General features: G+C 27.2%; 1 protein-coding gene across 2 annotated transcripts in view; it reads right to left on the bottom strand.

The window, feature by feature from the left end:
* LOC122514416 (rhophilin-2) overlaps nucleotides 1-17,039 on the bottom strand; it is a 41,513-nt gene extending 24,474 nt beyond the window's left edge. The window contains exon 1 of one of the 2 annotated variants that reach the window (XM_043631220.1): nucleotides 16,500-17,039. In XM_043631220.1, coding sequence (XP_043487155.1) covers nucleotides 16,500-16,565 — 66 coding nt within the window. In that variant the 5' untranslated portion in view covers nucleotides 16,566-17,039. The remainder of the gene's footprint in view (nucleotides 1-16,499) is intronic. The other variant, XM_043631219.1, reaches the window with a different exon arrangement.
* Nucleotides 17,040-17,871: the final 832 nt, after the last annotated feature.

The raw sequence follows: 17,871 nt of genomic DNA, 5'->3' as shown, positions 1-17,871 counted from the left end.
CGAAAAAGAAAGAAAAAAAAAGAAAGAAAGAGTGAGAGTGAGTGAATGAGTGAGTGAGTGAAAGAGAGAAAGAAACAAATACTTTGAACGAGAAACGTACGTCAAAAAGAGAAAGAGAGAAAAAATAAGAGAAGAGAAGATGCGGAGCAGAGACGTGGATTTCACGGTTCGCCGTTGACTTCTGAGACTCGCGAGGACGCGAGTTCTTCGGCTTCTTCGTTCTGTGTTCCCCCCATCTAGGAGAAAGGGTAAGAAGAGGAGGAGGAGGAGAAGGAAAAAAGGAAGTAGGAGTTGGGGCCCGACGAGGTAGTGGGAGTTGGGCCTCACCTGTGACGACGAGTCTTAATGCAGGGGGGAGAAGCCAGGGGGATCTTCCTCGCCAACAAAATCATAGGCTTATCTATAGTTACTTATATAGGGTGTTCAATAGAAAAAATAAACCTTATTTATAAATTCTAACGTACTAGTTGTAAGTAAAATATGTCTTGGTAAATATAGATCGAAAAGTTAATTCGTTTTTTTTTTTATTAATTATATATATAATATATAATGATATATTATATAATATTCTTATATTATTAATATTCATATGATGTTCTATATCTTATATATATTTAATTAATTTTATAATTATTAATGGGAGAATGTTAATATATATATTTAATTAATTTTATAATTATTAATGGGAGAATATTAAAATTCACATGGTCACTTGGTATATGATAATATATATTACAAAATATTAATGTATAAGTATAAACCCAAATATACAGTTTTTCACCGTATTGGTATGTGTTGACAATTCACCATGCGAATCCTAATATTCTCAAATTTCAATCTCTCGTGGTAACATGTGTATATATATATATAAAACTATATAAGTGTTTATTGAAAGTAGGATATATTGTGATCTAAAATGATTGATAATATATTTAAATAAATTCAGAATATGATCGCGTAATTTAATGTTCACCTTATATACAAAGACGATCCTACTATGACGATGAGAAGCATTCACGGCATCTAAGATTCTACTAACATAAGGTAAGAGTTACTTTTTCGAGTTTTCAACGTTTCAAGTAACTCGACTCATCCTGGTGTCTAAGCAGCAGCCATTCAATTTTTGGCTCCCGTCCTTAATTGTGAGACGTTTCTTGTAAATTAACGAGAGGAAGACGGTATCGTAACTTTTCAATCTTTGATCTTAGAATACGATGACTTTTAATCCTTTTATCGAGAAAATCTAATGTCTTTTCTTCTGTTTCTTCTTCTTCTTGCTTTTTCATGGTGTTTCCATACATGTATAAAACACAAGGGTCAGGAACCCACTCCATGGCTTATAAATTTTGAAGAAAAATCTACCATGTATTCATTGCAAAACCAATTATTATTAATAATATATTTAATTATAATTAATAATATATTATTAATAATAAATATAATAAATTATTATTAATATAATTTATATTTATATATAAATTATATAATTTAATTATATAATTTTAATTATAATTAATATAATTATAAATTATTATTAATAATAAATATAATAAATTATTATTAATAATGTATTATTCAATTATTTATTTGTTGTCCTCTAATCCATATAGAATCGCATTAATAATCTATCTACTATCCAACATACGATCTCCCTCGACTTGACATTCGACTCGGGTTGGAATTTGAATAACTACGAGAGAAAATGATCGATGGAAAGTAACAAGAATGGATGAAAGTTCATGGTACTAGAAAGTCGATATGTCTATACGCATATATTTAATTTGAACTTTTCCTAATTTACACGAACGTGCTCGTGAATAATCTTTAGACTAGAATTCCAATGAACGCATAATACCTACACAATAAATAATACAAACAAATCAATTTTTAATGAAAATCATTCATCGAAGTATCTAACAAACTAACAAATTACATTTATTTTTTGTATTATTTATTATTTATTACAATTATTTTTTGGTATAAAATACTTTTGAAGTGGCGCTATATTGTACGTTTATATAATTTTATAACAATACTCATGTAATTGGAAATAGTAATTAAAATAAAATAACATCTCATTTGTGTATGAATAAATTAATATTGATTTTTGAAGTTATACTTCTTTTGGCGCGTTGGGGAAAATGTAATGGGGAGTAATTTTGTTCCGAGCGTCTGGAAAAACGACACCATGAAGTTTGTCGGTATTTATGACGCGCGGCAAAGCGATTTCAAGTATACGGCATGAAGTTGTCTTATCTTCTTCTTCCCCCCTTTTTTTCTCAAGCGGGTCACCCATCCAAATACTAATCGTACTCAGCGCCGCTTTACTTAAATGATCGAAGCGAGAACTAATGCTGTAACCGCGCCATGATTGTTGACGCGTGAAGTAATTCGATATATCTCTCTTATATTTAGGGTGGACTGATATCTATATTTTGACATTTTCTTTTTCTTTCTATATATAATAGTATATATATAATAGTAATAATTTTTGTTTGTAAGTTATTTTTTTTCTTTGAAGTTTTTTTTGAAGTTATTTTTGAGGTTATGTTCGTTTTGGTACGGCAAAGAAGTATAACTTCTTACGTGCGTACATAAGTACACACACTAGTTTTTTTTGAAGTTATTTTTTTTCTTTGAAGTTTTTTTTGAAGTTATTTTTGAGATTATTGAGGTTATGTTCGTTTTGATACGGCAAAGAAGTATAACTTCTTACGTGCGTACATAAGTACACACACCAGTTTTTTTCTTATGTTTCTTTTTTTACGTGAAAAGCAGCAACTTTTGGGACACACCTTATTAAAATATTTCTAATTTAAACATTCTATTTTGTTCTCTAAATTATAATATTAACAATTTTTAATGATAAATAACAAATCATACAACTAAAATACTTTATATAATATTTTTTGTGGAAAAGCAAATGTCAAAATCTAACGAAATTAAATAAGAATTTCTTTAATTGGACTAACTCGTCACGTCGACTTCCGTGCATTGATAACCCCGGACGAGGTAAGAAATAAAAAAAAAAAAAAAAGAAAAGACAAAGAAAGGGAAGGAAAGAAAGAGAAAAAAAGAGAATGAACACCTGGTTACCGGTGAAATAATGCCACGTGCGAAAAGAGACTGATTGTAGGAGGGGAAAGGCGAATGAACGGAAGCCAAGACTACACAGCTGTATTCATCAACTATGAGAAAAGAAAAGAAAAGAAAAGAAAAGAAAAAAAAAAAGAAAGAGAGAGAGAGGAAAAACAAATTTGATGCAAAGCTAACGGTTAAGAAAAAAAAAACACAAAATACCTAAAAATTAACAAACATTTAAGAAATACTAATATAACAAATTAAAAATAAATAATAATAATCAAAATGAAAAATTACTAATTAATAAAAATAAAGAAGGTATACTTGTGTATAAATAAAATTCGGCTAAATTATGCATAAATCTATACAGAAAATAAAAAATAAAAAAAGAAATTTGTGTTCAACCGACGGTTTGACAAAAAATATATAAAAAGTAATAAATTTTAGAATTTAAATTATAACAGAAACTTTTTTCATCAACCATAGTAATACGTAGTATAAGTTTGGTTTCAATTTTTCTTGACATCCTGTATATAATATAATAAAATAGTAAAAACATATATAATGCAAATTTATATATTTATTATTATATATTATATATTTATTAATATATATATTTATCGAAAAACTTTCAAATATAAAAGTGATGCCTATTAAATTCAAGATTTAGAATCATTAAAGATACGATCAATTTGATATGTTTTAGAAATTCCTTCGAGCGATCTTTCATAAGAAGGCATACTTTTGATTTGATCAAACTGTCTAAAGATTTAATTAGTAACATTTTTAAATGCCTTCAGGGCGATAGAAAGGAACAACCAACCGATCGTTCATTAGGACATAAATATATATATATATATATATGTATTTATACATACTTTCATAGTTACGAATGTGAAAGGGTGAACACTCTCCACGTGTTTGCCTCTCTCCCCTCGGGATATAAAAAAATGAATGAATTTTTAATCCAAAAAATAATTTCTTTTAAAATATAAAATAAAAATAAAAATTAATGATTAATTATTAATATAAAAATAAAATAAAATAAAAATTTCAATTAATTCACATTTGAAATAATTCATCATACACACTAATTTAGATTGCACACATACGCACACATACACATTCACCAGTATTACAACATACTATTTGCATAGCAACACAATACACGCATACATTGTATATAAGTGAAATAAATTTTATACTTGTTCTAATATCGGTGTTACATCTATCGTTGTTCCAAATAAACTGACATAAATATGAAAACACAATACAATAAATCGGAAAGATGCCGAATACGAAAATCGATGTGTTTACTAGTTCAACGGTGAGATTTTTAATAAAATAAAAACAACACAACGATCTAATGTAAAAACCAGGCAAGAAGTGAAATATATATAAATACATATAAACAAAATATTAAACTATCGGAAAAACCGTTCTTTTGATAAAATACACCTTTTTTTGTCCCTTTTCTTCTCAGTTTTCGATCAGACGTATTTTCAATTAAACGTGTTCCTGTTTTACGTATAACACAAACACAAACACACACACACACATTATTTGAACTTAACAAATAGCTTTATTATTTCAGTGCTCCATTTGGAGACCCCATATGATATTTAATTACCTGTACAAAAATTCTTTAGTTAAATTGGGGAAGTTCTTATTAATAAAGTATAAATAAAAGTAATAAATTTTAAAATTTAAATTATAAAAGGAACTTTTTTCATCTATTTTTTTTTATCTGTATATATAAATTATTATATTTATTATATATTTATATATATAAATAAATAATAAAAATATAATAATATAATAAATATAATATAATAAATATAATAACAAAAAACAAATTAAATATTATTATTACAAATTATAAATATAATATTATTGTTACGTAAATAGTAATAAATTTTAGAATTTAAATTATAACAGGAACTTTTTCCATCTATTTTTTTTTAATCTGTATATACAAATTATTATATTTATTATATATTTATATATATTTTTTATAATTATTACATTTATATATTATATATTTAATATATATATATATACATACATACATATACACATATACGTTGTTATAATTATATATGTTAGTCGTATTACGCGTATAATTTAACAACCAAGCCGCAAGTTATGCGCTTGTAATGGTATATGTTGGTTCGCTTATTATTGCTCCGCATACCGGAGACTGGTTTGAAATGATCGCCGTTAGAAAGCTGGACCACAAGAGCGATTGGTGATTCGTAGAAGTAAAAGACCTTCTCATTTCTTCGCTCGATTAATTTCCCAATATGAATTCCGAATAGCGAATCGTTTCAAATGAATATTTCTGATTAAAATCGGTTAAACTTTATTTTTTTCTTTTTCTTTCAACCAGTGCATTCGTGTATCATTTATAATTAACCGTTATATAATATAATATTACTAAATATTAAACAAAAAACAGCTATAATAAATTAAATTAATTATAATAAAATTAAAATAATGAATTAAATTTAAACAGCTATAATAATAATAAAAAAAAACAAATGAAATATTATTCATTTGTTCGTTTGTTTATTATAATAAATCATCAATGTATTAAGATTTGACCAAGAATTATATTAATTGATTGACTTATGTAACAGATTGCATAATAAATATCTTTTTTTATTTCTCATTTTAAAGTTCACTTTCGTATTAATTGACCGTGGTTATCGATCGGTGCTAATATTTTATATTCCTTTCGAAATTCTAACGAAATCTGAAATTAACCGCGTTTTGCACTTATGAACTTTTACTCGTAAATTCGACAAAGTTTATTAAACCTGCAAGAGTATAATTTTCTTTTCTATTATTAATAATTTTTATATTATTATTTAAAAAGATATAAAAATAAGAAGAAAGAAAGAGAGAGAGAGAGAGAAATGATAATAAATTAACATGAACAAGTGGATCAGATTATACAGTTCATTGAAATACAATTTTTTCTCCTTATATTTTCTTTTTTATTTTTTTCATTTTGTGCTGCACGATTTGTTGATATAAGTGTACCCCGTTCGTTACGTAAAACACTTTTACATTTCATTATGTAAAAATAATACAGAAATAATGTATCGGCTGATATATAATTCAAAATATTAACATACAAATTGAAATAATCCAAAATTTGAATTTTCTGTTCAAATTAATTAATTTTGTTAATTTAAAAAACGATTCGTCCATGAGAGTCGTGATAATGATGTTCGTGAAACGTGTCAAAAATGAACTTTACAAACAATGATTCATCGAACCTTGACGCATAAAAGACCCCGAAATTTATTGAGCACGTGCTGTCCCTTATTGAATAAGCCTAACAGTGTCTTTTCTTATGGATCCTGACCTCCCTTTTTTTCTTCCTCTTTTCCTTTCACCTCCCTTCACCTTTCCCCATGTTCAATGACTCATGGGGGATCGTTGTCAGCATACGATATTAACCACCGTTTAAATCTATCGTATTTTCGATGTATATTCTATCTGACAGGTGCAAATTCTACACGCGAAAGAACCATCAAGCGATAACAATTTTATCGAACTCTTTTATTGTTATTATCATCGTTTAGGTATAAAGCGTTTCACAAAATAAATCAATTTATTATAAAAGAATAATATTTAAAAGTGTTTTACCAAGTTTAATATTATATTAATATTATTTAATCAGAATGAAATAATATTTTAGAGTAATATATATGTGTTATATTAAATATAAAGGAGAAAATATTATTATATATTCAATTATTATTATATTATATATATATATACAGTATTTACAGTAGTAAATACTGTATACAGTAATGTATATACAGTAGTATAGTGTAATGTATATACAGTAGTATATACAGTAGTATATACATCATCGTTTAGGTATAAAACGTTTCACAAAATAAATCAATTTATTATAAAGGAATAATATTTAAAAGTGTTTTACCAAGTTTAATATTTTATTAATATTATTTAATCAGAATGAAATAATATTTTAGAGTAATATATATGTGTTATATTAAATATAAAGGAGAAAACATTATTATATATTCAATTATTATTATATTATATATACAGCATTTACAGTAGTATATACAGTAGTATATACAGTATTTTTTGTTATAACATTTCAATGAAGTATTTAGAAGCCTACGTTAATATACTTTTTTTCTTATTTTTACTTATAGAACCTACCGATAAACATTTTGCAAAGAAACACTTATACGTTCTGTAGATAAAATTTGATTATACAATTTAATTTATTTTATCATTAGTACGAATATACATATTAATTGAAATATTTTCCTACGTAAATAAATAATCAAAATATTTCAAAACGTTTCAAAACGTCTACGAATTAGTTAAATGCAGTTATATAAAAGCTCAAAGAAAATTATTGAAAAAATAATTGTACGATTATGGCAGTGAAATAATATTTTGAAAGCAGCTGTAGTCAAGTCTACGGTTCAATCGTTCGACCGTAAGTAATCGTCATCGGAAAGTATATTGGTTTTGTGCCAGACGTTTTTGCTTCAAGTTGGCTTCCACGTTTCATACGATAACTTATATCAAGGTAAAGATGTTTCAAACAAACGATCAACATTGTTTTTGCAAATACGTAAAACTTGAACTTTTGAATTTTGCTTTCTAAATTCTAATCTCATTGAAATTTATCGCAACAACCTTCGATCGTTTTCTCATTGGATATTTTCAAATTAATCTAACTTTTACGATTTCTCTATACCACCTCTCCATGTGTTTAGGTGTGTTATATATGCGTGTGTGTGCGTGTGCGCGTGTGTTTGTATAGACACATTAGAATCTCGTTAAATTTAATTCTAATCTGTAAGGCCAACAACTAAGTTATAGGCATTCCATCCAAATAAGACTTTCTGGGGCTTTCTATTTGCAATTGTTACTTATTATAAGTATGCTATTTTTTTTTTTAAATTATATTTACAAAATCAAACATATATACATATATTTAAATACATACAAACATAATCTCATTTTAATAGAAAACTCCTGTATAATTTTATACAATTGGAAAGTACCGTTTAAAAAAGAAAAAAAACTGCTCATTTAATAATTGAATAAATATATTTTTACAGTTATTAATTATCATGTCATAATATGCTCGAATGTATAAAACAGAAGACGTAGTATTTAAAAGGCAACGGAATAAGTTTAAATCAACAATATATATATTTCCAAGCTATTATTAAATTATTCTTCTTTCATTAACGGAACAAAAAGGTGGCGTAACAATGGTTTCTGTGTCACCGTTTCTGTGATAAATATTCCATCGAAATTACCAACGTTTCTTTTTATTTCGATCAAACATTTTTTTTATCATAAGTTGATAAAATAAAAAAATCATTTAAAATTCATTAGATTTGGAAATAATTATCAAAAACTTACAATACTTTATTATGAAATTTCAAATAACATTGTTTCTGAAATCTACCTTTACCAATCAATGTAGTGAATTGAAAAGTTACTGACACAACAGTTCAATAATCTTCTAATAATTCATTCTAAAAAAACAACCATATAAAAAGCTTCAATTATCTAATTCTTATTTACTTCCATTTATAATAATATATTCAGCGCTATTCACTGAACAAGAAATTTCAAACTCAGGTGGGTACTTTTCGTTCCTAGTGTTTAACTTTTTTTTCACTCAATGAAATAAAAATTGAGGTCGGTAAGATTCATATAAAGTAGATCGTCTTTCTTTTGTTACTCTTCCCTCCACCCCCTACCCCTTCCCCTTCCCAACCCCATCACCCCCATCCTCCTTTTTTTTTTTAATGAAAATAATTACGATCGATTATTCATCGTGACAGAGAAAAGCAAAGAAGCGTGTCTAGAAAGGTAGGGCTTGATAATGCCAAGGGAGGAAGTCTTAGGACAACACTTCATTACATGCGCTGCTAACCAATCATGACGCCTCGAGGCAAATCGTATCTCCTGACCTTTCTTTCATTCGAAAAGTTCGCTAGTTTTGTTCTTTCTTCGATAACAGTAAGAAGTATTTTAACATTTTGAAATTTATATTGTGTAGTTAGTTAATTTATTATATTGTAGTATTACATCAGGTGTAGCAAATTAATTCGATATGCCTTTTTAACAAATTTAGTATTTATTTATAATTGTATATTATATATAAATAAATAAATAAATAAATATATATAAATAAATAAATAATAAATAAATATATATAATATATATAATAATAATATATATAAATAAATTGTAATTTGACGTCCCCTTTAAGCTCTTAACCTTTTTTTGAAAAATTCTTAAACTAATCCAAATAGTCGGTTAGTTGAAATACACAAGGTTTTAGAAAATGTTTTAGAAACTGCATTTCGGTATTTCGATTGTGCGCTTTTGTGCACGTGACATTTAGGTATCTTTTAAAAAAATTTATATCCCAGGAGAAATAATCAGGTAGTTGGAATGCACGAGGTTTAAGAAAAGTTTAGAAACTGCATTTCGGCATTTCTATTGTTGATTTTGTGCCCCGTGACCTTTAGGTATCTTTTTGGAAAATTTTTATTGTTGTGCAGACAATCGGGTCAGCTGGAATGTACAAATTCCTTAGGTTTCATAAAGTTTTTAAAACCTGTACACAAAACCTTTCACACAATTGTGTTTTTAGTTTTCGAATGAAAGGTCTAGAAACGTTTTCGACCAAAAATTTCAATAAAAATTGTACGTAAAAAGGGAATAATTGAATCTATCGTATAAAATATTTTTCACAGCTGCAGAATATAACGTCTTTAACGATCAATGATCTTCGTTTTTAAATTCGTCATGTGTATCTTACGCAAGTACGGATCGTGCCAGCAGGGAAAGTCTCGGATAACTTTGCTTTCCTATCCTGACTATGTATGTATGTAATACGATACACGTATACGTGAAAGAATTTTCTACCTTCCATAAGAAATCATTATTCGCGATCTTAAAGAACGGGGAAAAGGAAAGAAGTCTGGAATAGTGAAACAAAGTATGGTAAGTTAAATCGATCGTTGAGAGTATTCGAGGAGAGATCGAACCATGATTGTTATTAGAAATTCATATTGGAGAAATATAATATCGAATTTACAACAAAATAATAAAACATTTGATTTTTCGATGAAAAATAATAATCATGAAAATTATTCAACGTTCAAAATAACGAGATCAAAATAACGTTGAACAAAATTTTTGTTAACCCGTCCCCAATCTTCCTACGACACCTATTTTAATAATTTTATTTTCTTGACAAGATAAAACCAATTAATAATATAATAATAATTAATAAACATATATATTATAGACATATGTATTACGATATAATATCTAATGAAAATTATTATTATTCCAATGAAATGAACGAAACGTTCAAAATAACGAGATCAAAATAACGTTCAACCAAATTTTTGTTAACCCGTCCCCAATCTTCCTACGACACCTATTTTAATAATTTTATTTTCTTGACAAGATAAAAACCAATTAAATAATATAATAATAATATATAAAATATAAATAAAATTAAAATATAATAAAATTAAATAATAATAATAATAATATATAAAAATAATAATAATAATAATTAATAAACATATATATTACGATATAATATCTGATGATATGTGTTTCGTGTTTCATTACGTGAGAAATATTTATTGATGTTCATTGTCATCGAAGCCCCAACGCCGTTTTACTTTTCGTCCTCGTGTTACTTCAAACGTCGATTCTACCAACGCGCATGTATTATGCATACAATTTCTAGAAGATGAGTCGCATTTAACAACGAACTTGATCACGTCACACTGTCTTTTTATTTTTCTATTATTCTTTTTTTTTCTTCCTCGAGAAAGAAAAACTCTACGTATAATTAAATATGATTATCTTTCAATTAAATTCTTCTTTATGGACGAATAAATTAAACGGTGTGTGTGTACTTTTTCTTTTTCTTTTTTATTATTATTATTCTTTTCGAATTTAATTTAAACGTACGAATATATATAAGCTATTTTTAGAATACAATAATTATTCTGTGTTTAATAATATGTTCCTCGTGTATTATTTTTATTATTATTATTTATTTATTTATTTATTATTCATAAAATCTAAAAATTAATCATCGTATTAATCAATTTAACCAAAAAATTAGAAAATTCTATTTAAATCATTTGAATAATGTTTAAAATATATTTCAATAACTTACGAATCAATGTTTCAAATTTATATGACGAATACTATTGTATTAAAAACATTTATAGCTTATATACGAACCATCATATATATACATCTAAATATTTGAAAAAACTTTATTGTTCATAAAAGAATAAAGAAAAAAATTAATCACGTTCTTAATTAAAGTTAAAATCTTCATTAATGATTGTAAGATCAAAATGATTTGAAAGTTGGTATATAATTCTTGGTAATAATTAGCACTTGTGTCAGTCGACGAGTGGCATGATTGTTTTTACAATTTGTCAGATTTATCGGACCGGTTCGAGAAGAATTCGAATATTTTTGTAACGAGTTCGACCACTCTCATACATACAAGTTAGTAGAGAGACTTATTCTCATCCTCCCGCGATATTCTCTCTTGTGGTTATCTGTATCTGAGAGTGTATGTTTTATTTGTGTGTTGGTTAGCCTCATTTGAAAGTAGATTATGTACGCAAGGTCGCCTGCTGCTGGTGCTGGTGCTGTTCTTCGTTCGCTTCACGTGTTTTCCGTGCGTATTCCGTCCTAAAGAGGTTTCCCTTTACGTGCCGCCTGTTAAGCTTGCAATTTTTTTTCTCAAACTTATCGTTTTTACACGCGTACCTCTTGTAAATCATCTTATTTCTTTTATATCGGACAAAGGTTTTGCGTAGTTTTAATTACCGTTCGTACATATATGCATAACCTACATTAGTTTCAAATAGGACGACTTATAACTCGATGAAAGATGAGTTCAATTAAATGAAACAAAAATAACATTCGTAAAACAATATATATATAGAAAATAGTATGTGTAAGATGAAACCAGAAATATTGAAAATTGTCTGAAGTGATTATTTAGAAAATTTCTATCGACATCTAAAGATTTTCAAATAATGTTATAATTATATGTATAATTTATAAACAAACAAGCGTATAGAAATAATAAAATATCATCAGTTTATTCATTTATATGTCGAAAAAAACAAACTTTGATAAATACTACACTCTGTAATTAGTTTTGGTGTGATATTTAGTGAAACAATAGCCAAGATGCATTCTTGGTTTATCAGGACACGTATCACAGTAATACGAAATTTCCCGTTTACCAACAGTCGTTTTACAGTCAAAGCAAACCTTGCAGTCCCTTTTCGTGCAGTTTTGCTAAGTCGCTTGATTTAAGATTTCAAATAACTCGGGCGCTGCAGCAGCGCCGCTCGAGTTCACACTTGAAATCAACCGGGCGCCATATTGGCGCCGCTCGAGTGCAAATGGTAAAATTTGAAGAAAACCAAGTATTTCACTTAGGATCGCGTAACTTAATGTTTAAAATATATTAAAATAACTTCCGAATCAATGTTTCAAATTTATATGATGATTACTGTTTTATTAAAAACATTTATAGCTTAATATATACATATAATAGGGTCGAAAAAATCACATACGCTTAAAACATTAATTATTGTACCACACAACGACATTATTCTCCTAACCATCTATTAGATTTATTATTATGCAAGGATTATTTTGCATTGAGAGATTGCATTACGAAATTACGAGAAGAAATGAACGTCAATGAGGAAAGATGACATAAATTTATATATCGATCAAAAAAATCTACGTAGTACGATGACTTTTTTTATCAAACCTTTTTTTTACCTTTTATTATAATACACGATAGTGGAATAATTAGTAATTATTATTTAAGAAAAAATGTTAAGAAACAGGTCAAGTGGAAAAATACTTCATTATTCTATATATTCTCGAGGAAATCAAGATTTTTATAAGTGTTACAATAAAAATATCTCATATCATACATAATATAATAATATACTGATGAATTACATTGATCTAATTTTTTTTTTATACTTCTGGTTAGTAAGTTAATGAAGAGATTAAGATTAAAATTATAAGCATTTAATACTTTCTAATTATTTACTCCTATTTTTTAATTATTTAGATCGAATTAATTTAACACTTGAACCGGTATTAATGTTTCATTTTGTTTTCATATAAACATTGTTTTTTTTTTATCAACAAACAACTATCTAAATATTATAAAAATTAATGAATTTCGTATTGAAATTATGCGTAAATATTTGATTACGAATCCATTGATGATGATTAAATAAATTTGTAAAAGTCAAAAGTCAATTTCTCTAGGGTCTAGGATCTCTAGGGAGTTTAAGAAAATACCACATAGAAAATATTTGTTTTAACGAGTCAAGAAGTTTCAAAAGAAGAAGGGTCTACACAAAACGAGAAAACACAAGAGCAGATAAAAAAAGAATCTAGATTTAAGAGTCTTATAATAATGTGTACAGTAGTTACAATAATAATGATCGTAATAACAATACTAATAATAGTAATAATATAATAAGAATAATAATCATTAAGAGAAAATAGCGGCAAAGTGAAACCTGATATAAAATCATTAATAATTATCTACTTAATATATATATATATATATATATATAAAATCAAAAGAATAAATTAATTAAAAAAACAATTACCATTCATTGCTATGATAATAATTATGTAGTAATGAATAAATACAAAAACGAATATATTTTGCATTTTAAATAAGAATATAGAAAAATAAATTGAAAAAAGACCTGCGTTTAAATGATTTGTTCGTTGATTGTTTAGATCTTAGAAAAAATGAAAAAAGAGAATGGAAGAAATTTTCGTAAGATCGTGAGAGAGGGAAACGAAGAAACGTGACACGTGAAATCATGCGGGAACAATAGTAGTAAGCCAGGTAGGTGACTTTTTCCTTGTTTCATTGAAATAATTATAGAGGTCTTTAAGGTACCACCGACAGCAACAGAAGAAATTTATCCACACGCGACGATATACTACGTGCATCAAAGTCACGGCTCGTGCGTATTACAGTTTCCACGTTAAGAGATAACAACAATTCTATATACGTAGTACATACATATACAATGAGTCACAGGAATATTCCAGTACCAGTTCTTTTACTGTAAATTTGAAATAATTGATAAATACCTGTAATGCAAAGCTTCTTCAATTGTTTATTTTAAGATTATTCAATTTTCATCAAATTGATATCAATTTTATTACTAAAGAATATTTTATTGTTAGAAAAATATGATTTTACTTAAATGATACCAAAAATTGTTCTTCTTTTTATCTTCTTCTATCTTTCTTTCTCTCTCTCTCTCTATCTTTGTCTATTTACCTTGCGAGATAACAATGTGCATACACCAATATGGAGGATGAAATTAGATAACACAACAATCGCTAGGAAACGACTAATCGATTTTTAATATCTCTTTTAGATAACAACAATCATATTTCTACAATAATATCCATCTTTCCTCATATTCGTTACATCGATCGTGTGTTATGAATCATATCATTGGAATTTGTGGTTATTGTTTTCGTGTTTTTTACACCTTTTTTCTTTTCCTCTTACAAAAATAATTTCTTGTTTACCTTTTTTGTTTCTCTTAAAACTACGAAGAAATCTGACAGGAAAAAGAAAAACAACAACTTTCAATAAAGAAGAATAATACATCCCGTGTAGAAATATATAAATTATATAAATTTAAGTAAAAAAAAAAAGCATTTATAATTATTTAATTTATTACTTGTTTTGTATTGCTATATTGTTAAATATAATGAGGAAAATTTTTGTTCATAAAATTAAATATATTTAAAATATATAAATATATAAAAATATATTAAATATTAAAATTAAATATATTTAAAATATAAAAAATATAAATATTATTTATAATCTTTTCTATACAAACTCGATTCATTTAAAGTTTTTTCTTTCATTTAAGTTATTTGCTTGTAAAAATTATTATCTTATGGAAATCCGTGACAAACGTAAAATGAATATCATCTCGATGTAAATGTTTGGGAAACGTATACCGATACCTCCTCGAGTGAAAGGAAATTCTTCTTCATCTTCCTTGCGCCATCCGATAATGACCGCTTAGATTTTCATTCCTATCTTCGAAGTAAGAAACAACGACTGGTAAAGGACCAAATATAAGATACAATTTATCGTATCATCGCACATACATTTTCTATTTGGAGAAAAGATAAATCAAATCCCCCCCATTTAAATATCAACGCCAATCAGACGATCATTAATGCATATCGTTAGCCACGTTTTTACATTGAAAATTTTTCATTCAACGTTGTTAACGAAATCTTTCAATATTTTTAGAAGTTTTATGCTTAAACTGCACTTATTCTACTTCTTCGAGACTATTCGAGAACTTTTTAACCTAGTTATACCTGTGATCAACGTAAATCTTTTATGATTATAGTTGATTAGTTATAGATTCTAAACGTTTAGAAAAAAAAAAACGATAAAAGAAGATGCATTATATCGTTCATAAATCGATAAATCGTAAACTCGAGGAAAGCAATGTAATTTAATGCGAAAAGGCAGCTGATTGATTGGAACGACAACGTTAAGAGACGTTAACGGTGCTTACGTTGAATACAATGTTACTTCGATGATAATAATAAATAGGAATAATAAGCAAGTTGTGTTAAATTATTGTGTCATTGATTTTAATAATATACGAATTCAAATATAATACGTAATTACTTATATATGTATATCGTTGGTATATATTTATTTATTTCAAAAATAACAAATAATTTCGTACCTGTTACTTAAGTAATTAAAAAGATAAAACGTTTAGTATTGTATGCTTAGTATATATACTAATGAATCTTACGGTAACCTATTATTACGAAATAACAGAAACGATATTATTAAATACCTTCATAATATTGGTATTAATTTATCACGTAATAAAAATTCAAGTATTTTCTTGTATAAAATTGCATAAGAAATTTCATTGAATAAATCAACAAAAAAAAAACAATTTCATCAATTTCGCATAACCACCTGATCAGCCGATTGGTATTATAACGAAATCAAAATCTAAATTTACTTAACGACGAATAAAGAAAGAAATATAAACAAAACTCAAATTATTATTCGATACAAAATATTTCATCGTAAAAATTGAAAAAAACAATTTCGTATAATTCATATCGATTAATCAATTAATATTACGAATCAAACAAAGATGAAAATTCATAGGACGATTAATAAAACAAACGAGTCAATTAATTATTAACTTAATATCATTAAAAAAAATATGTTAAAAAAATAATATATTTTTTGAAATAAAACTTACCCTAACGAAACGTGGCTTGTAATCATCATCGTCCGCGATGTCGCCTGACACGATGGGTACGTTCATGGTATCCTTAGCATTCTATTCTTCCTCACGAAAATCACTATTGTTGGAGTGGTAGATAACGAAAAACACATATGAGATAACCCACCGAAAAAGAATAAGAAAAAGAAGAAGAAGAGGAAGAAGAAGAAGAAGAAGAACGATATAACACAGAGGAAGAACAATATAAACGATATAAATGAGTCAAAGGTAAATCCAATACTGAACAGGTAAGAACGTCTGCTGTGTTGCGCGCGCGCGCACGGTCAACTCTGAACGGTCTCCGGCATCGAACTACAAGTGCCACCGAGCCGAGCACAACGTTCGCGGGTTTCCGACCAACGACTACTACTATATAATTCTACTACACTACTACTACACTACTACTACTACTATACTACTACTACTACTACTACTGCTGCAACGAAACCGGCATGTACATTAACTGCTGCTCAATTCCCGCCAATCTCGATCCATTCGAACACTGCTACTCGCACGATACCGAACAAAGGATATATTTTCTATTTAAATTTAATATCAGGAACCAATCAAATTATTCCTAATGATTCATTATAGTTCATCGAGTATTCATTATTATTTCGTTGTTGCTATTATTTATAGTATTAGGTATATATATGTATATATATTTCATGATTAAACTTTAATTCAAAATATTGTTTATATATGTATATATATATAGTAATAAATCAAAATTCGTTATAATTTATTTATTTTTTTTTTTTGGTAATAAATATTTGAATGTATCAGTGCTCCTGATGAAAAGCTAACAATATATATATACATACATACATAGAGTGTTTTCTTATCTCGAAATCAAAATTTCCTTCTTCAACGTTTATTCTTCAATTAACAAAAAACAACTACCCTTTTATTAATGTTTTCATTCTATTCGAACGATCGATTGAAAAGAAATGAACGAATTGAAATATCTTTAATTTAAACGGAGAGTCAAACTTGAATTTATTTATATATTTATTTAACGATTTAAGTATAACGACCGAACAAGGACTGACGAGGACTACTCCACCGAAAATTCGGCTGCTCCGATTTGCATGTGTATATTAGATACAAACACCTGCTTGAACACGCCACCATTCTGATTGGCTCGTGGAAACGAATTCTCACGAGTTTTGACGAAGGTAAACTTTGAAAAGCGAAAAACGTGGAACGAATCGAACCAACGAACGGCCATGTTATATACATGAACGAAAGCGATAAGAGAAAGATCGATGCAGTTCTCGATACCGATCACCGATTGGCCGACGATTTATCGGAGATAGTAGTTTTAACGAGATTGATTTTAAATTCG

Source organism: Polistes fuscatus, unplaced genomic scaffold (genome assembly GCF_010416935.1).
Source record: "Polistes fuscatus isolate 324 unplaced genomic scaffold, CU_Pfus_HIC Scaffold15, whole genome shotgun sequence".
NCBI classification, from domain to species: domain Eukaryota; kingdom Metazoa; phylum Arthropoda; class Insecta; order Hymenoptera; family Vespidae; genus Polistes; species Polistes fuscatus.
This window is presented reverse-complemented; position numbering and strand designations above follow the sequence as displayed.